Source organism: Pygocentrus nattereri, chromosome 1 (genome assembly GCF_015220715.1).
Source record: "Pygocentrus nattereri isolate fPygNat1 chromosome 1, fPygNat1.pri, whole genome shotgun sequence".
NCBI lineage: Eukaryota > Metazoa > Chordata > Actinopteri > Characiformes > Serrasalmidae > Pygocentrus > Pygocentrus nattereri.
The window spans coordinates 40729000-40751151 of record NC_051211.1 but is presented as its reverse complement, the minus strand read 5'-3'; the positions used below and the strand labels follow the sequence as shown (position 1 = coordinate 40751151).

Here is a 22152-nt window from a genome sequence, read left to right as displayed (position 1 = left end):
ATGGATAAGAAATGGATAAGAAAACAGGCGCTTTGTAGATGATGTTTTGAGATATTTGGTGGTTCAGTGATTTTGTATATTAATCCCTATATATATATATATATATATATATATATATATATATATATATATATATATATATATATACACACACACTGTCAGAGACCATCCTTCATTGATTTCTTTTTCAGTTTAAAGGACCATTAATTAAACATACTTCATTTTTCAGGAGATATTTCACACTATATGGACAAAAGTACTGGGACCCCTACATATCACACTTTCACGCTTTTATGACATCCCATTCCAAATCAATAGGCAATAATATGGAGTCTTCCTTTTGCAGCTATAACAGCTTCCACTCTTCTGGGAGGCTTTCTACAAGATTTTGGAGTGTGTTTGTGGGAGTTTTTGCCCATTCATCCAGAAGAGCATTTGTGAGGTCAGACACTGATGTTGGAACGAGATGCAATATCTGTTCTTGTTCATCCCAAAGGTGTTTGACAGAATTTCAGCACACTGCATCATTAAACATACCTGTTTCAGCTCATCAGCTAATGAGCAAGGCCTTCTTAAACTAAATTCAGAGCGTCAGATGAAGGTAAATGCTAACTGTCAAGGTTCCCCAGCAGAAAAATTTCCATTTATGAGAACTTTCCATTTCTTTGACCTTGCCTTTTTGCCTTGCCCTCTCAATATTGTTGTGATTTCTGATTTGACCCTGTTTCCATTTTTGTGGACATTGCTTTTTGGACTCCCCTCATGGTTCCTGTTTTGGTGTATTGACATTGGAGTGGCTGACTGATTACAGATACTCCCTTTGTTAGTAAACTCTTTCTAGCTAAGCTTGGTCTGCAGCACTTTGGCCTGGAAGGTCACCAGTTTGACATGCCTGACCTACAGTGACACAAATGCGCATATTATATTTTAAACAAGAAAGGAACAACAGAACAGTACGGAATGCTCAAATAATGATTTTAAAGCAGGCCATGAAACTTTGCTCTGATGAGTATAAGTGATGTCACATCTGCTGACGAACCTGATTGGTCCAGTCTTTAGAGATGGCACATGTCAGTCACTTTGCGGTTTTCCATTTTGGAAAACATATTTTTAAATTATTTTTTTTAGTGAAGAACCTTTAAACCTACCAGTATGCACTCCATCTATATTCTAATCTTTTCTTTTCCTATAAGATGGCGAAGTGTATAATACAAGTAGGTCATTTGTGGGAGTCTGAGAAAGGTTATCATTTCTTTTTCATAAACCAAACCAAATCATATCTGGTTATGTACAATATAATAGCAATAATATAATTGCTGCTGTAAGGCAACAGCTTGAGACAATAGAATTGCAATCTGCAATGCACACAATAGGAATAGCTGAATGCACTACCATTGGACACACTGGACACTAATGTCTTTCTTTGTCTGACAAGTAATTTAGTAGAGGTTTTCTTGTATTTGTATGCAACTTCAGAGTTTCTCTGGCAGGGGGAAAAGCGGTGGGGGGGTGGTTATAGAGATGGATATAGCAATGGGGAGAAGGCAGACAGGACTGAGGAATATGGACAAATGCTTTTGGACCTCTCCTCTCGCTGACAGGCGCAGGCATATTTGCCTTGACGTGCTGTCTCTTCTTTTCAGGAAGTACACAGGGTACGGTCACCAGTCAGACATGGATATAGCCTGGCCTAATGCATGAGTTTGTAGAGGGGTGAGGGCTCTATTTAAAGTATGTAGATAAGACTGCCTAGTAATACCCTTCATAAATTTTTACATAGGAATTTGAAGCCACCTGGCATGTGTGTACTGTATTTGTTGACATCATTTTGTGCAGGTATTTCTACTGCAACTGATTTCATGTACAAAATGTGAGAGATGTTACAAACAAATCAGTGTTTGTATTTATTTATGTTTGTAGTTAAATCTACGGCATGTTGTCAATATATACATGTTCTCAGAGATGGGATATTTTCAGACAGCAACATCAAAGCCACAGTGTTGTCCAGTTAACATCAGGATAGATTTATGTACTTTATAAGACCATAATTACACAAAACCGCAGGGTACTAGTGGAGGAATTATAAAAGATTGTTGTCATTTTGCTTTTTACTGGAATGGTGGCCTATAGCAACAAAAGCCTAAACACAAATCTGGATCTTTTAATAGGGTAATAACTCACACGTACAGTAGGCCACAGTTCATAAACAACCAGCGTACACAGTCTCTTTATTTTCTCTCAGGGTTTGATATGGGTGAACTGGCTGTTACATGTTGAGGCACTGAGCTATTAATGATATATCTGGGATATTTTGTTTGTCTGGCTCTGTAAGTTGTTGCTTTTTAGTACCTCATTCCTGTCTAACAACTGCATTTAGGAGAAAATGTCACAGAATTTGTTCTGCCTACCACTTCTGACTTTTGATTACATGTTATTTTTTACTTTTATTCTGAATCAAAAAATCATTTTGTTAAGGTCAAGAGTCTTGTGTAAGCAAAAGACTTGAGTTTAATATGATGATAACTATTTAGCCATATGGTTACACACACACACACACACACACACGTTCTAAGCCGCTTCTCCTTCTGGGTCGCGGGGGTGCTGGAGCCTATCCCAGCTGTCATTGGGTGAAAGGCAGGATACACCCTGGACAGGTCGCCAGTCCATCACATGGCAGCCATATAGTTTAATTGCTTAAAAAATGATTGAGGATTGTGCTTAGACAAGCTCAGAAACCATATGGAGCAAAAGACATTTTCAGTTTCAGATGTGGACATTAAGGATATTCTTAAATGTTCAGATGTATTAATGTCACTACAAAACATATGCCATTCCAGCACGTTATTGAATGTGCTGTACTTTTAACTTGCTGTTGCCATATGGCAACAATGGGCCTCATTCATCAATATCATCCCAAGTTTTTTCTTAAATTTTTTTGTGAGAAATGTGCCACTGAAAAAAGTCTACGTCACATTCACGATGTGTTCTTAAACCGCAGAATGTTCTTTTCAGTGTGCAAAGATTCTGTTCTTACCTAAGAACAAATCCCAAATAACAAAAAACTTTCTTAAGAACAGTTGGTGAATGAGGCCCAATTACTATTTTTGCCTGACTACAACACATCTTATTATTTTATGCTAAAATGTACACTGGACACGGCCATTGTCACCTATTTTTTACGTTCCAAATGAATGCTTTTACCATTTTTCCCATCATTTTTTTTATTATGTGTTATTTTCACATTGCTTTCTAGGTTCATGACTAGAACATTTCAGTCCCTTTGTCAAATGCTGTTGCCATATGGCAACAAAAAGCAAAGAACTCCTACATTTTTATATTCGTATTAATTACAGCATTTTCAATAAAGAGACTGATGTGCTGTACTGATTACATATTATCGTGTACTGTAGCAAATGACATGCCGTTTGCCTACACGAAACACAATTTAAATGTGAAATGTCAGACTGGTACATAATGCTCTTTACCATTTGTATTTGTATCATAATGCTCTTTGTATTAACTGTAATTGCTCCTCTAGAAGAAGCCAAAATTATAGCAAATGTTGCAATACATAGAGGTTGGCACTGTGGTTGCTGAGCTCTGCATAGAGGTTTAGAATATATGTGAACATTCATCAAAGAACCCTTTATTTTCTCCTTTCCATGGATTAAAGTGTGATGTTGTACAGGCTCTTTTTATTGCGGTTTAATCCAGAATCTGAGCAGAGATGTAATAGGACAGCCTCGTAAAACTACACACAACCACATGAGAGAGAAAATGAGAGAGAGAAAAAAGAGAAAGGCAGGAAACCAATGAAAAAGAAGGAGAGAAGCACGAAAAGTTGGTAAAATAACAGTAAAAAAGCTAATGTGAAAGATTAAGATTCAACATACAGGTTCTTACATTTACAGAAAATTCCTTCTCACCTACAAGCACCACGTTAGTGAAGCTGCTGCACTTCAAAACCAGGGAGCCATCTTTGAGTCTACCCCACCCAAAAAGAACTCAATGCTTTTTGAACGATTCTTTGTTATGTGTGCTTCTATTAGTGTCTGTATTCAGAACTAGCCTTAAAACAGAACACTAAGGACATCTTCATACCGTGGATGTCAAGATGGCAGTGGAGAGGGAAGACAGCTGCTGCCTACCTGGGTAGTAGCTGAGGAGGGTTAGGGACATATTTTAGCTTCCCTTGTCTTTGACAGATAGCTAGACTCTAAAAGCCTTGTCTGCAGTGCTGAAAGCATCAGTGATGTACGAGCACAGCTGTCTGATAAATCCTTTGTGTCAGTCCGTCTCTGACAACCATTCATCATGTTTGTGATTTTTGCGTTAGGAACAGGCTGTTGGATCCTTAATAAAAAAAGAAAAAAAAGAATGCATTTCTGAGGCAGCTTGTTCTCCAACTACTGCAGTCCTCTATCGTGGCTTTAGGCCAGTGGTGGCCTCACTACATCAACTGGAACCTTCTTGAAGGGCATTGGTTATTTTTGTTTCTTGCAAATGGGATCCGAAAACAGGGTGGAGATTCCAACAGGGATTCAGTAAATGGTCTTGACATAAGCAGATGATAAGCTGTGCTTGACAGATGAAGCTTTGACCAGAGTTGGGAAAAATGTTGTGCCTCATTTGAAAATCAAACCTTAAACAAAGCAGCCGAATCTTTTTTATTGAGTCAAATGAATCTGACACAGCTTGGAAACGACAGACTCAAGTTCATCCTTCAAAATAAATAGTTGGTAATAAGTATATTGGAACAGCTCTCCTCACTTAATGTTGATCATCTTAGCAAAAATGGGTCTATGTAGTACCTAAACGTTTCTGACTCTATGACCCTTTTTGTGTGCGCACACCACACACACACACACACACACACATATAAATCGCTTATAATCCTGGGCCACTTATAATCCTGACTGCCTTCACTTAACTACCCTTAAGGAACCCTTTTTTAAGGTTTAAGATAAAAATGACATTTCGATTTAGAGCCCTATCTGGTGGAAATGTGTAATAGCACATAATGTGCGCAAGAATATTGTGTAATGTTGGTTGTGCTTCAGACCCTCCCCCAAGTAGATGAATCTAATGATTGTGATCATGTTGAAAGTATTCAAAGAGAACAAGACTTGGTGAAGGACATGCTTTTCGAGGATGTAAGTAAATTATTTACTACTGTCTTCATATCTTCATCACTAAAATGTTGATTTTTCATTTGACACCTGAATATTGAGCCGGACCTTCTTTTTGAGCCAGTGCATGTGACTTTAATACATAAAAACGTATGACATGGTCTAAAAAATCCTGCAAAATCTGCCCTGAAACCTCTTCAAATTATTGTTTCAGACTTTACAGGACAACTTGCAGCAGCGCGTACACACCATATTTTAGCTTTTTACCTCTTGACCCGATAATACTACTTTCAGATTTGAAGTGAAAATTTTACAGTGCTTCTTTAACACTACAGGAGCTTCATTGATGGACAGGCTATCTGGGCAGATGTAAAACAATGTGTAACCCTAACCCTAACCGTCTGGTACTGAGACTATGACAGAGGTCCTCAGTACACAAATGTGACCTTTCACGGCATCTTTACCAAGGATGTCCACAGCCTTAAATATGTATGTCAACACGCTCTAAAAATGTGGAATGTTTTTACACTTCACGTAAAAAAAGCAACGTAGGAAACATCCTGATTGCAAAAAGACGTTGACATTTATTCAGTATTCTCTTCTTTGCACAGAGTCTCATTGACTAATGTGCTTAGATATCACAGACAGCACAGTCAATATAAAAATGGCTTTTAACTTTAACACCCAAAGCAAGAACAAAATGCTTTTGAACCATGTGAATGTTGAAAGTACTGAGAGAGTATTTCCAATGAAAGTTTGAGATGTTTGGCTTGTGAGGCTGCAGTCATTACTTCTGTTCTCCACTGATCTGACAGTTATATTCTGGCATCTTCCTAGTTTTCATGTCTCGGAGTAGGCACTTACCCTGGCTTAAACAAACTTTTACAGGAATTTTGGGTAGATATTCTCACGTTTTGTTGCTAGCGCTGCTGTTTGGATTTGTCAACACCCAATCTTGATAAGATTATATATTACTTATCTTGTATCTTGAATCTATTCTTTACGATGTAGTGTTTTACTCAGCAAAATATGTGATATCGATATGCAAGTTTCTTCTTCCATACTGTAATTAATTCACACTGGTTTAATGCCTGGCTACAGAACATATCCGTTACATTTTTGGATAGAATATATAACAATTGTAGCCATGAAAAGTCAAAATCCTCTATTAAATAGAAAAAAGATATATTTCATCAAAAATTTACACCATAGTCACTATAATTTTCTAGTCTACTAGATGTTCCCCTTTACAAATAATCGGCCTCTCTAACGCGTCTATGGATGTTGTACAGCACAGACGGTATTGCTTGGGACCACAAGGACAGCTTCACTACTGTTTACATGATTAACAGTCATTTATAAGAAATAACACCATCCTTTCATTTGTTTATAATCTGCACCCAGTAAATGACCCAGAATTACTGCAATCCATATTTTATCAAAGTGTCTCGACTTTCCTCCTCGTAGAGGCCTTGATTCCATCTCCTTTACCACCTCATACAGGTCGTAATTGGGGATATAGCGCTGGTTAAATGTGAAGACACCTCTTCCACTTTAATAGTTTGTTGTATGTCAAGGCAAAAGGACACACATTTGAAATGTTATGTTCTCCTTTCATGCCTTGTCGGCTTTCAAAGCTCTTTGCAGTTCTCCGAGTGGGCTGCTTAGAAGGCATTGTCCAACACGTTTATGACTGTAGCTTTCACCTCCACAGCAGTTGGCATCCCTTTCCCAGAAACCCAGAGCCTTGTAAAAGGAGACTGAATACTAGCTTCAGGTGTCAGTGCTGTTTTTGATGGGCATCTCCTTAACTCCGTGTAAAGGTAGTGGTTCCTTAAAGACATGCAAATCAGCAAGCAAGCTACTGAAATAATGGTGAGAAGCACACCAAAAACAGCAATCACCACTGTATCCCACTTCTCGGCCTCTTCGACAACTTGCTCTAATCCTTTAGTTGTGACATTGACACACTTGGTATTGTGTTTATGTTGGATGCTCCTGATGTCCACACACACTTTATACTGTGTGGCAGGACTGAGATGTGTGAGATTATACATCCTCATATCAGATGGGACTCTCGCTGTGAAAGCCACAGTTGGATGGTCAGCACTGGGCATTGTGTACCACTTGATGTTTGGCGCCAGGCTGCCATGAGTGGCTTTCCAGGACACTAGGACAGAGTTGGCTTGCACAGACTGGACGATGACATCAAGAGAACCATTGGCAGGCTGTGGGAAGTACCCATTCACATCCACAGAGACAGACTTTAAATCTGCACCTACAAGATTGTGTGCCACACAAGTGTACAGTCCAGCCTCTCCCTCTGTGATGTCATAAATGTCGAGCGTGCCCTCAGGATGCATGTAAAACTTATCTGCCACCACATTCGGGAGAACCCTGTGCCCAGAAGGAGTGACCCAGTAGATGTCAGGCTCTGGTTCAGCAAAGGCCCGGCAGTGCAGAGACAACGAGCTCCCGTTATCCACAGTGACCTGAGTGGGCAGACTATCTGGAGAGATGAGAGGCAGACAGATCTCCATCATCTCCCTGAAGTGTACCTGCCGCACATGCTGACCTTCATACTCAGGGGGTTCCACACAGAACAGGGAGTCAGGTTCCATAAAGCGGATGTTGGTTTTATTCATATTCATCCAGCGTACTACGCAGTCACATCGGATGGGGTTGGAATGCATGCTGACTTCCCGCAGGTTGGGAAGAGACTCCACAGTGATCCTGTGTAGGGCACTGAGGGCATTACCATTCAGCATAAGGGTTTCCAGCCTTGGTAGCTTGTAGAAGGCATTGGGATGAATATAGGACAATTTCGGGTTGTTGGTAGCCTCAATCTTGGTCAACTCTGGAAGGTTGTTGAGGGCAAAGCTGTCGATGGACACCAACTCTGGCATGTTGTTGATGCCTAGCTCCTTAAGATGGAGCATGTCAACAAAATCACCCCTCTGTATTCGCCCAATGGGGTTTTTGTTAAGGTCCAAAAATTTGAGATTCTTAAGATGTCTAAGGGCACCATGCGGGACCTCCAGGAAAGTATTGTCATAGAATGAGATGCTCTCCAGATTGTCAAGGCCTGTTAGTGCATCGTCTGGAATCTGTGACAAGTTCATCCTAGTAAGGACAAGACTGCGCAAGTTTCTTAACGGCTTAAAGCTCATGTCCTGGATAGAGATGACAGGGTTTTCTCCGATCATTAGAATCTCCAGATTGGGCAGGGATTCAAACCATTTGCTGCTTATACTCTGAAGCCTATTGGAGTTGAGATGTAATCTAAGCAAGTTGTGAAGGCCATGGAAAGCCTTAGGTGAGATGAAGGAGATGAGGTTGTGATTTAGGTACAGTTCCTGAAGATTGAGGAGTTGGGAAAGGGCATTATCCGGTAGGGAGCATATCCAGTTTTCTTCCATATGGAGGGACAAGAGCTGAGGAAGGTGGCCCAAGTTGATGTCTCTTATTGAGGATATGTTGTTTTGCGAAAGGTCAATCTCAGTGACATTGGGCAAGTAATCCAAAGGCTTCTCAATTCTGGCAATGTTATTGGTCTGTAGTAAAATAACTTGTGTATCTGCAGATAATGTCAAAGGAAGGTTAAAAAGTCCTAAGTCATTACAGTCAACAGTAGGGGCCTCCATATAAACTGAACTGGGGGAAAACCAGGGCCTAATCTCACACTCACAAAGCTTAGGACAGCTGCCTCGCTCCTCCACAGCAAGAACAAATGTAGCCATCGCAAACCCCAGTAGCAAATAATCCACAAATGACATGTCTTTCATTTTGGCCCAGTTCCCTCCTGCAAATAACTGTTCCTTGTAAATTAAGTGGCCAGAGCTTTTCAAAAATAATAGACCATTTGTTGTTGGGGTGATGGAGATCTAATCCCACATTGTATCCCCTGGGCTGTAACTGGTTGATCTACTGTCCGCTGATGCACAGAGACCCCTTAGTAAGTCTCCTTGTCTCTGCGTTATAGGAAAGGGCACATAGGCCAGATAAATAAAGGTAAAAGGACCAGCATATGCCTCAGGGAGTTGTGTTTCAGCTAAGCAGAAGTGAGGCTGTTAATTTTCTGTAATACTTCAGTGGTAGAACAGTCTCTCTGGTGATTATGACCTGCCATCATTGCTTTAGTCCACTTCCACCTAAAGAAAAGAGAGAGAGAAAGAGACAGACAGAGAGAGAGAGCACATTAATATAGCTAGAAAATGCAGGGGCATCACTAAGGAATACTGGCATTTACAAAAGCCACATTAAAGCATGAGGATGTGTGATGACATTTTATTCTGCTGTACCTCAGCAGCCTTTTTAAATATGGATTTGGGTCTCCTTGACCTCATCTATATTGCTTTGTGGTTTGTACCAAAACTTCCCTTAAATGTTAGCCTTACCATGCTTAGTGTATTTGACCAAACATATTACTAATATTGCTATATGAAATTTTCAAAGATCGGCCATCAACTCATTCCCAGATTATTAGGACATATCACGGGTGGTTAACATGATGAAAATTTATGTTTAAGACTTATTTACCAGCCATCTTGACACGCGCTGTACTTAGTACTTAAACTCTAGTATAGTATGTACAGGTACCCATCCCCCAAACTACAAGCAATATAAATATACCCAAACATGCTAATAAAATAATTTATTACGTTGCAAATAACAATATAACATATATATATATATATATATATATATATATATATATATATATACATATACACATATACACATATACACACACACACATACATATATATATATATATATATATATATATATATATATATATATATAAATACCATGTCTTCGCCATACTACTGTGATGCATTCCTCAATATTTGTGCTTATCTCCTAACAGTTACAAAGCAATTCTCTTTGTCACAGCAAAAAACACCCCCTGAGAATGAATCTGTTAGATACCTCCCTTCATCACCAAGGCTGCTAGAGGGAGGACAGTCCCAGGGAGCATTCCTTTGCTCCATCATCCTCTTTCCACTCTGGTGCCCAGAGATGGAGATGAAAAAGTTTTGTCTGCTGCAAAAGGACTGCAGTGGCTTCTAGCCTCAAGCCCCTATTGCAGAGAGGGCCAGAAAAGTGTTTTCAGATAAAGGACAGAGAAAGGAACTGTGATTTTTCAAGGTATTGTGGCACTTCATTAAACCCAGCATGGCCAATGTTCTGATCTCTGTTTCTGAACACAGAGAGACCTTCAGAATCAGAGTCATTTTAATATTTGTACTGGAAGGGATAATTTGCCTTCCACCATTATAGCATGCTCTCTGTTTCGAAAATCACTGGAACTTTAATGCAGGGATGCAGAATGATAGCAGAATCATATCGATATTGACCGATGCAAAAAAATACTGGCATCTGAGTTTAGATTTGACCGATATTTCAGGGCGATTTTTGATGACCTGTATTTATAGTAGTCTGGAAGAAGTACGATAAGTAACTATTTTGGAGGTATGCCAAGGTATATGGACATCCATAATATTTTTCAAATACTTAAAAAAAAGTCTAGAATTTTTTTTTCTTGGTCCATTTCAAAAAGCAACTTGCTTTTGCCTCCAACTTGGCCGCTACATGAATGCAGGTCAGGGGGAGAGTGAAGGAAAGGTACTTTGGTCAATACAGCACATGGATTATGTGAGCTAGCTCCTACATTACAGTAAGAATGTCTTTCTGTAGCTTAATCTTGACAAAATACAGCCAGAAGAAATGGCTACATATTAGGGAAATGCATGTTGGTTGTTTTCAAAAGAAGATTATAGAGCAAAATACGTTATTTGAGTCTAGACTGCATCTTCGTTTTCAAATTGTTTGACATTAGCCATTCTTGCCATTAATCATAACTTTGTACACCAAGCTAAGTTTATTTTTTGTCAGTTATAAAACACTTTGATTTACTGTTTCCCCCTGCCAGAGCACAAAAACCGTTTGCAGTTCTCCGCTTCTAAATAAGACCCTCTGGCAGACTGTAGAGCAAACTGCTAGAGTAAAAAGCCTCAAAGAATCTAAATCATCATCCTTGCATGTAGTACTGAATCATATTTTAATAAAGCTTAAGCCAAGTATTTGATTTCACAGGTAAAACTAACCCGAGAAACAAGTTAAAAAGGGATCATTTTACAGTTTGTCTGCACAAAATTCCCCTGCACATCGTTCACTAATGGGCCTTCATTTCCTCTACAAACAGGTGCTGAAGTGTTTCTCCAGGAAACCATGGAAAATCTATCATACAGATGAACAGTGCTATATTTGTAAGTAAAACACTGAGTGTTATTAATATTTAACTATTAATATTTGTCTTTACATACCTACATAGTGTTGTAAATGACCATCCAGTCATTCTGGCTTCACCCCAGCACCACAGCATATTTAAAATCTGTGAAAATCACTGCATTTTTAGGTGATGCTGGGACACTGTACTAAAATGTCTCCATTTTAATCATTTGACTGCATTTCTAATAATATACAAATTATAGGGTTACAGTTCTGTGCAAGACCAGTTAAGGGATATATAGTCCTAATTTCTTCTTTTTAGAAATGTTTATGTAACAGCACATATACTATCAGAAATAAAAGCTCTGTGCAGGTACATTTTTCATTCTTCAAGGTACAAACAATGTTCCCTCAAAGGTACAACAGTGGTTTTGAGGTCCAGTTGTGCACCTTAAATACATGTTTTCCAGGTGAAAAGTACATATTTTCATAACATGTTTTAAAACAGGATAATAAAATAAAAAGCCTGAAGTCAAGACAGGGTGTTTGGTTTCAATACAACCTAGAATATGTCATTTCAATGGATTTTGGTACAATGTTTATGTTCCCTGACTAAAAGTACTGAGATGTACCCTTGAAGGTACTACCCCAGTGACAAGAGGGGTCCTGCCCCTGTGACAGTCTCATACCTTTATTTCTGAGAGTGTATATACACACAAATGAAATATATCAGATTTTGGCATTGGCCCACAATTTTCATAAATGCGCCCCTACTTTAATGTGTTTTGGTGTTAGCAGTTCTCATGTGTTCTCTGCAGTTCCTCTTTATCAGAGGAGTGTGTTGCCACTGTCCTAAGGGGCTGCTGACTCTCCACTTACACTCCCTATCTCACTTCCTAATTGTTGTAATAAGCTTAGTTTGTAAACAATGCTTGTGCGTGCTTATCGCCCTCCAGTAACACGGGTCTTCTCACAGGGGTGGTTGGAATGGATCGGTAATATAGTACCCATGTCAGCTACAACAGAATAGCAAAGGAAATGCATGTATATTCTGTGACTGACAAGAATGGCCTATTTTCCACCCTGCGTTAAATGGAGCGTTGCTGTTTCGGCAAATCTCTGGTTCAGGTCAAAGGGGCGGTGTATAAGGGTGCTCAGGACTGTTGACAGCAAGGTGCTAATTTGCAGCAAATGAAAACACGGAGTGAATATCAGCAAATTAATATCACAGCATGAATGGCAGGAAATGAATATCACAGGCGCTTTAGCGTTGCAGCACTATTTCAAATCATTTGGTCCATTACATATGCCAGTGAACTTCTCCTCTTGCAAGATTCCATTGCATTTTTCAAGACGACTATTATAATCCAGTATCTTCTAGATGTTTCTTGTTTCCCTCAGGGCCCTGGTTTACAATAGGTATCTATATCTTTAGAGAAATGCTCTGTTTTACCTGTGCAATTTAATTGGTTTTAGGTCTAAACATCTCTTTCAGTTCTGTCTTAGTGCAACAGTTCTCTTCTTATATCATGCAGCTTTGTGCTTTGTATCTTGCCCTTCTAAACAAGGTTATACTGTTTTATGGAGGCAGCATTTCACGTGATTTCACATTGTGAATAAATTGCCCCATTTACTTCATGCATTATAAAAAATGAAGCTTGCTGAAGCATGAATAATTTGGCACAATACTGTATTACATCAGAGCACAGTCAACACTGCCATCTGCATTGCTTCAGAATTTCCACATCGTTTCGATGAATCCTGCTTTCAATTTCAAAGCACTAACTAGTGACAGTCATTGGGATCCATATTCCACTCAAACTCAGACACTAATGTTTATAGAGAATACACACATAACAAAAACACTTTATCTTTCAGGTATTGAGAGTAAAGCACACATTAAACCATTTTATATTGCCATAACACCACTTCCCGTTTTACTAAAGCAATATGGATTTGTGTGGATTATTGTGTGGAACAGACTAAATGCTAAGACCGCATTAGATATTTTAAAGCACACTATTAAACGTCTGCGATAATGACATTGCATATCACTGTTTTCAGAAGAAAACCTTGTATCTCCAAAATGGAAACTTTAAAGGAGAAGAAAAAAAAACATGCTTCATTTTTAATGTATGTCAATGGAACCAGACTTTTTTCCAAGTTGTTTCGGGCCGTTTTTTGGTCCATTCTTCATGAAATTTATGCACAATGTAAAGAGCAACATGCATTTTCAAATTATGTTAAAAACTGAAAAAAACGGAGATATGAGGTTTTCTTCCGACAGCTGCAATTTGTAAAATGTTATCTGTTAAATGAAATGCAGGAGTAATACTTAGAGCACTTCTTTCACTGAGAGACAAGCCTTTAAAACATTTTGTGAGCTCAGATCATGCCTTCAACATGGTGGTACTATGAGGGAAGACTCACCACCCCACTCACTGACCCTTACCCCCATGATGTGGAATTAACCAACAGGGAGGAGATGGGGCGGCGGGGTTGATTACGAACCCTTTGTCATAGGAACGTAAGATGAGGACGTGAATTTATAGGCCGTTAGTTTGGAAGAAGGAGGGGTTCCAGGCATGTTGCTCCCCCAAGCTTCAGTTATAACATAACTACATATAATTTTAATACTACGGCTGTAAAGTGAACACAGTAAATTAACACCACTCTTCTCAACCTATCCATAGTACACTGTTAAAACAGTGTCATAAAAAAGAACCCCCTTGCCTCTCTAAAGAGACACATTCGATAAAGATATTTGTAAATGTGAATGACATTTTAAAGTCTTAAATGTTCTTTACAAATGTAATGGTTATTTCAAGAACCTTTACATTATTAGGTTCTTTAAACTTCAAAAAGCTTCTTCACATTCACACAACTCGTATCAGAAACGATTCTACACAGAAAAATTCACTGATAGTTCTTTAGGAAACCAAACATGGTTCTTCTATGGCATCACTGTGGCAAAGAACCCTTTTTTAAGAGTGAAAGGCAGTCTAACTGTATGTTGCTATGATAGAAGCTGCAACTGTAGGCCTCTCGTTCTAATACAAACTAATAAGTCAACAAGCACCAACATAACAAAAGCAACAACAAAGTGGAAAAATACAGTTCCCCTCAAGAACCTCCACTGAATCTACAATCCATGAGCTGTATGAATGAAAGTGAACTGGAACCACTGTCTGTGTATATGACATACATGTTATAGACACTCATTGGAACATGCAGCCGTTATTGCTCTCACTGGATGTTGGTGATTAAAAATGGAAACTGAATGGTTCATGTCAAGCTTGTGTTCACACAATGAAAATTATGTTACTGAATTACTGAATATGCTGATTAAACTTTTTAAACAGAATTTACTGCTTTTTAACAGAAGCTTTCTTTAGAGTTCAATTTAAGCCCATTAAGTTTATTAAGCTTAATCATAGTTAAATACAAAAAATGGTGTGATAAATCAAGATTAATTATTTAATCATCTGGCAATCCTAAATATTATATTTTTATATGTATTATATTTTGTGAGACAAAGTCAATAAGTGAAGTGCCAGTGTGTAGATGTAAAAGCATAGACCTCTTTATTCTTGTTTCAAATATATCTTTTTGCAATTTAAAGCCAGTCAAGACTTTAGAATGAAAAGAGGCAATAGCACAGTCGGAGACAAATGAGGCAAATCATCCTTAACCCAGTTAAGTGTAGGTGAGAACACACAGACTAAAGGCCTTGGAACAACATTGTTGCTTGTAGGATTTAAGTGGCAATAACTTGCATAGCGGCTCATGGTTTCGTGGACAGAGAGGAATTCGGTTAATACCGGAGCAAATGGAATTTTAAGATGGATGCCTCTAATCGCACTCCTGATGCACTGCAACAGCAAGCTAAAAAAACAGGGGCTAGCAGACATAGAGAATAGGATTCTGCTGTGATTGTGTCTTTGCTAATAATGTGGCGCTTGCGCTGTCTTGATTAGGCCTGTACGATATCAGGCCATGTTTGAATAAGAGAGCTGAGTGGGCAGGGCCCCTCCTAACCCTGTCGGAGTAATTCAGGCAGAGCTGCGGCAGGCGGGCTCCCATGTTTGCTTTGGGTTGGCCGATCTTGGACTGTAAATCCTGGACTGTGGACCAGCTGGGGATAATCGCTGCGATGGAGGGCCACTTTGTGCCCCTGCGGGCCCTCGCAGGGACCTTGTAGAAGCTTGTTATTTTTCACCTCTGCTAAATCCTATTGCTTTGAGCCTGTGTGAGAGATTGATGCGATATGAAAAAAAAACTGATCGTTCAACTGGAGCCTCCGCGATAATCCATATTCAGTCTTAACTGAATCGAGGATGATTTGTTTAAAAATCATGCAGTGCAGTCCGGCAGGGTGCGATACATAAGCAGTGTGATACTGGCCTGGTAACAGGAGGATACGATGCATCCTCAGGGGGAGACATTACACCTTCTCGGCTCAGATCTGTTCCACAGACATAAAGGTCACATGTAACTAGAAAGTAGGGCAGCAGCAGAACTGCCTCCTGCTCCACCAAAAAATGGATATTATAATCATAGAGATGGTCCAGAGGAAATTTTGATCAAGCGGTTATTAATCACTCTCAGCTCCTCGATCAGGTTCCGTCCACACATATATACAATTTTTCAACAATGTGTTCTGGCCTTCTGTGCACACAAAAACATTCTCCAGGTTGTACATATTTAGAAACTATACGATTAAATCATAGTTTTATCACCACTGTGAAATGAGTTTCTGCAATGAAGACATCATTAAGGGATGCAATAACAGAGTGGATCAGATGCGTAAGTGATGTAACTGGAGCATTAGAACAACCTGAAACACTATAAGGAGCTTTTAAGGAATTTTATATATATTTTTTCAGATTGACAGATTGATTCATTCATTCATTTTTGTTGGCCTATATAAACAAAGCTGTTCAGGGAATGCTGACCATCAGTTGTGAATTCATTTTTATTTCACACTTTTGCACTGTGGAATTTTGTATTCCTTTTACATTGTAGTATTTAGTATTAATAGTAGTATCAAGTAGTATTTAGCAAAAAATCAAACTTGCATATGGTCATATACATTTTGCATGTGTTGAGGATACTTTAAAGCCAGATAACCGGATTTCTTCTGTTTATACTATATTTACAGATTATTTCTGTCAATATTATGTTTACTTTATCACTGCAGTCTCAGTCCACACATATGAATCCCTCTTTTTCATATCATTGTTTCTTCTCTTAATATTTTTAGACGTAGCCTTTGTGTTTTGCGTGTTCCATATTTTGTGCAATACACATGCGCATAATGTTCTTCAACCTGACATCAAATTTTATGACGTTATCGCCTCCTTCTGGGCTGACTTGTTCATGTGAATGCTTTCCAACAGTTCGGCACTCTTGTGTGGATGTAGAAATTTCTGAAAACATAAGTGTGGTTGATATTTGTTTAAAAAATGCATTTTCAGAAATACTCATCTCTCTCTCTCTGAAGTGATACATGTGCTGGCTGGGCAGCTATGGGCCCACTTCCCGGCCCCGCCTGCTGGATAAGCCTCTCGGTGGGTGGTATCATCAGGCCATCGGACCTCCCCCTGCCCTTCACTTCATTGATTTACCATTACACTATTTCCAAGGTAAAAGGAGAGTCCATTAAACAGGTCCCACTATGCAATGTGTGTGCATAATAAGGCTTCCTGTGGAAGGCGAGAGGAGCGCTTCCCTTTGCACCTGCTCCTGTGTGCTTGCAAATCAGCAATGAGTCAACGGTTAATGCGGAATCAATGTTCCAAATTAACCAATGGACCTCACACTTTGCAGCTTCCACATCCACTGAGTTTCCGCCCAAGTATGCAGATGCTGGAATTACTCATAGTCCCTAACACCTGCAGTCAAACAAGGCAAACAAGTTTAAGCCCAGTTCTGAAGGTGAGTATTAATATTATTGTATTTGTATTGTAAGTCCTGGTTAAGCCAACTTTACATTTTAAGAATCCCTGCTGAAGCAAACGCTAAGGGCTTTGGAGTCTGGGCTAAACTGAGTCTCCGAAAGCTGTGGAGCTGTCTTTCAAACACACGGCTATCTTGATATGAATAATATATAACTGGTCAACAGGTCATGGGCCAGCAGGGAATACGCTCCTTCAGTAGACAGAAACAATTTTTGTATGCTGCTGAAATGCCTTTAAAGCTGACAACAGTTCTTTATTTTGATTTTGCAGGTCTGATCATATATTCTCTTTATTTTCAGCCTCTTCCAGCAGCTTTTTTACATTCTGGCCTGGGTACGCACTGTAAATATACTGTAAATTCATGGATGTTAATCTCATTCAGCTATTTGCTCAGGAGATCTTTCTCTGTGAAAAGAGCAGAATGAAATCCAAGGGCAAAGAATAGCACATTTACATATATAATCCTGCACTCGGAACAACCAGTTTAACCAAAACCATGAGACGTCCCTGTGGTGCTGCTTAACGCCGTTCACAGTAAATGGAAATAATTGGCTCAAGGCGTAGGTTCTTGTGGGAGTGACAATCAGTGCGTGTGCCAGCCAACACATGGTTGAGCTTGATTTAGGAATCTCCACTTAGCCTGTTCTTAAGTAATGAGTATTGCGCAGACAGCCAACCAGCCCTGTACGTCTCCACCATAGGAACCAGCCTGATCCAGGAGCAGATGGAGCACGCAGCAGTGGCTCTCTGATGTTTTTGCTCTAGATTCACTTCTCCGAGTACAAACGGCATATGCTACTATGCCGCTCCTTTCTTATCCAAACCTATACTTTTGTAGTAACACATAGCAGGGCATCTGAAACAATGACAGGCCATGCTCTTCTGCTCTTCTGCTTTTGTTCGGGTGCTTTTTATTTACTTTCTCAGGCAGTGAACTGCTGAAAGGGCACTAGCTATCAAAACGAGGCAGTTCAGAGGGTGCTAAAAACACTCCTTGTTTGAGCATGTTGTGGAAGGTTTCATTTGCTTTCGCTGTTACTCTTTTTTCATGTTGAGCTCATTTCATGAACCTCAACAAGTTTCAAGGCTCTTTATATACGTGTGTTTTTCCCATGCCATTGTGGTGGGCTGGATAACCCACACAGTTTCTCTTCACACTCACACTCAGGGACTCTATAAATTTGCTCTTAATACACATGCCCACGCGCTGCCTTTGTGGTGCGTGCTGTGTGGTAGGAGGCCATTGTAAGACGCAGAAGCTCTTCAGAACCTCAGCATACAAGTGGAGATGAAAATCGATTAAAGGCTTCAGTGCGCTTGTGCGAAGACGCATCATGTGTGCGACTTAATGTTTGTTAATTGCTTTAGCGAAGCAGATGGGCCTCCAGCATCTGTATCCTAGCGCAGCAGCCCACACTGTGTTTGCACAGCTCGGTTCCTGCAAGGACCCAGCAGATACGAAGTGCTGTAGCGGAACAAGGTCTTCGATTAATGGAGGAGATGTGGGTTGTTTTTTTTTTCTTTCTGTATTGTCATTCTGCACATGCCAGCTAGCTAATGATGTGGTGAGAGCAGCACTCTGATGCTTACTTATTAACAGTACACAGTAGCAGCACAAAGCATATGGTAATATTAAAGCTTAATGACTGTGAATCAGAATGAGGCTTGGATTCTATAGGAAGGACAGCAGGCACCGGCTGATAGAGATGACTTATCCACGTTTAGTGGATGTGTAATTGCACATCTGTCACTACGTGAGCCATGCAGAGCTCCACAAGGCCTCCATCGCAGTCTTGTGGAAGAGAGAGTGAAGTCACATTGCAGCTGCGTTGCTCTTACCTAATCCAAAGCAGTGTAGGAGGACAGGCTCCTCGGGTTACGTGGCAGACAGGGTGAAGTGATGTCGAACGCATACGAGGTGCCGAGGCACCACTAATTATCCCGACGCGACGAATACAAATCGCTCTACAAAGAGTGGATCAGAATTGCAATGGCACTCTTTACGGGGTCGCACGCATTTTCCAGTATGAACGGACGAGGCTCAGGGGGGCGGCTGTGCACGGATGCACCGGCGGCAACAGGGTGGTTTAGAGAGTGGAGAAACGGAGAGCTGCCTGGAGGCTGATTTCCTCTGACTGCACCACCAACGGGTCCCCCACACATTGCGTTCACCCTCCCCACCCCGGCATACCACCCGGGTCTGCTTTATTAAGGCTTATTAAAGTTCCCCAGGGTTCCTTGCTGAGTGGTAATAATGCGCAGCCGTTTGATGATGAAGCGTGGACTTATAATGCGGGGTGGCGCAGACGACACGGACTCCACGTCTGAGGATTAGCAGGCTAGATCCACACAGAACCCAAAACACAAGCTGCTGCTACTGCAGAGCCCTCCACTTTTAATGGGAATGGCTGTGCGTAGGCTACCGGACTAAACGCCTGGTTAATGTGATGTGGCGTTTGACTGGATTTCTGTGAACTTCTGAAGAGCTATGCGGTAAAAAAACAAGAAAGAAAAGAAAAAATGATGGCGATGGTGCGGCATGCTAACACAAACGCTCGCGTTTACGTGTATTTTTAACTTACTCGTGTGAGTCAACGGAGAGGAATGATGTATTCCGTTTATCCCCATCCAGCGCAGAGGTCCGCGGAGCACAGCGGAGAGAAGGTGAGGTTTCTTCCTCCGAAGACAGAGCCACCGCGACTTCACCACAGCTTTGGCGTCAAATGAACGAAGCGGAAAAAGTCCAGTGACGACTCAAACGGCTTCTCTCCGAGCTTCTTCTGCCCGAGCTGCTCCCTCTCCATCGCTTTCCCACACTGACATGCTGCCGCGAGCCCAGCGGTCGTTAATATCTGAGCTGCCTCGACTCTCCGGAGAGCAGCCAATAGCGATTGAGCGCAGCACACAGTGTGGCGCTGTTTGTTTTCCCACCCATATTGCGACAAACCCCGCCTTCTCTACGCCTTGATTGGCTCGTAGTTCACAGGCGTGCGTTGGGATTGGCTGGTCGTTTCCCGCCAACTGTGCTAGGATTGGTTATAGTTTACTCTCTCTAGTGGTGTCCTGTGCTAAGACTGGCTATTATTTCATATCAGTGCGTTACTATTGGCTGGTAGTTTTTCGTAATCTGCGCTATGATTTGTTAGAAGTTCATACTGCAAACCAGTCAGTTTGTCGGAATACAGGTGGGCGGGGACAAATGAATGCGTGTGTCTGATTGGCTAGACGAGCCTGTCCGTCAAGCGGAAGGCAGGGAGCAATGCAATATAGATAGGATAAAGGAGGGGAGGAGGGCAAGAAAATGGATATCTGCTCCTATTAGCGCTTGTTCACCTCTCACTCTCTGGAGAATTTCAGTGAGGTTGTTTTACAAACCGATACCTTTTTTGGGTCTTTGGGTTATCGTTTGACTTTGACTTTGACTGTTATCGTATTTAGGCCGTATAACTGTAGTAACTTTTTAAATCAGCATAACAATGGCGAGAATGGACTTAAACAACTAAAACGACTTGGTCGGATGAGAAGGCCAAAAGCTAAAGTTAGCAAGGAAACCTGGTTATCTATGCCATACCACAGTTCAGCTTATTTTCTTGGCGTGTAAGGTAAAGACCTCAAGAGGAACCAAGACTCAAAAGTCGAACGCATTATTGACAAAATCTGATTTTCTGATGTTATCGGATTATTAAAGGCATGTAAATGCCTTCCGTGGCTAGGCCTGCAGTCAGGATTGGCTGAAATCACAGGGATTCCTAGTGATAGCATATTTCCGTAATGCGTGTTTGGTATTGAGGTGAGAGAACAGAATAGACATGAAAATTAAAAAAAAGTCCCTCTGAGGCTGTGCCACAAGAAAATATATAACATGACAAATAGCATATTAAACTGTGTTTTTAAGAATGTTTTTTTTTTTTAACTCTTGCCAGCTAGAATGATATTTGACTCCATCTAGGGATGCTACTGTCCATTCAACAGTAGCAGCCATTACCATCTACAAAACAGAACAGTGAAACCAACCAAGCTGGTCAGATTCCGAGGAGCCAATTAATTTTGATGTGTAGCACACTGTGACAAGTGAAACAGTAGGCTACCCTGCATATATTAAAGATGTACTTTAAATCAATAGCCTGTTATAAAGCGGTATTGAGGCGTGTAACATCACATTATATCAGCAGTGCACATGAGATGCAGTGGCTTGATTCAGGATTAAGATACCAAGGTAAACATTAAAAGAATTTACAGCTGATTTGCCTGGCCGCACTTGGGCCTAATGACATTGTGTTTGCAGAAACTTACGGTTCAGGGGTAGGAAAAGTCACATTTTCCACTTAGCCTGCCGTTTAGCACTATAGCTTAGGGACCTGCCCCTGTTTTGGGGAAGAATGGGCTGTGAAGGTATTGTCCTCAAACAGACCTATGCTGCTTTACCGCCCGTGCCCTGAGACCTTCTCAGCCTCACCATGAAAAACAGAGGTATAACTCATAATGACACTCCCAACAGGGTCATACCACAGTCTTTTTTTCCCCTCACACTCTATGGCAGGATGCTGCCATGCTATAATAAATGAGTAGGGACTTAAGAGGTGTAAATCTGTGCCCTGTATAATGTCAACATATATTGTGTAAATCAGAGGAATAATCCCATTTATGGAAAATTTTGGAGAATGTTCTAGGGGTGTGGGGTGGTTTCATGGTGACATTTTGGTCATCTGTTTTCTGCCAGAAGGAACCTCAGATGACAGTGCAATTTATTGACTGGAGTTTCACAGTTTTACAGCAAATATAAAGTAACTGCTTTTGGTGCGCCTGGTGTTCTTTGTTAAATCTGAGGC

General features: G+C 40.5%; 1 protein-coding gene across 1 annotated transcript; it reads right to left on the bottom strand.

Moving 5' to 3' along the window:
- Positions 1-5690: 5690 nt before the first annotated feature.
- LOC108425387 (leucine-rich repeat neuronal protein 3) lies at positions 5691-20211 on the bottom strand. The gene is made up of 2 exons (XM_017694005.2): positions 19906-20211; positions 5691-9280 (listed from the first exon to the last, which is right to left on the bottom strand). Exon 2 carries the CDS (start codon positions 8912-8914, stop codon positions 6794-6796), a length of 2121 nt encoding a protein of 706 aa, XP_017549494.1. The 5' UTR covers positions 8915-9280; positions 19906-20211; the 3' UTR covers positions 5691-6793.
- Between the last annotated feature and the right edge of the window lie 1941 nt (positions 20212-22152).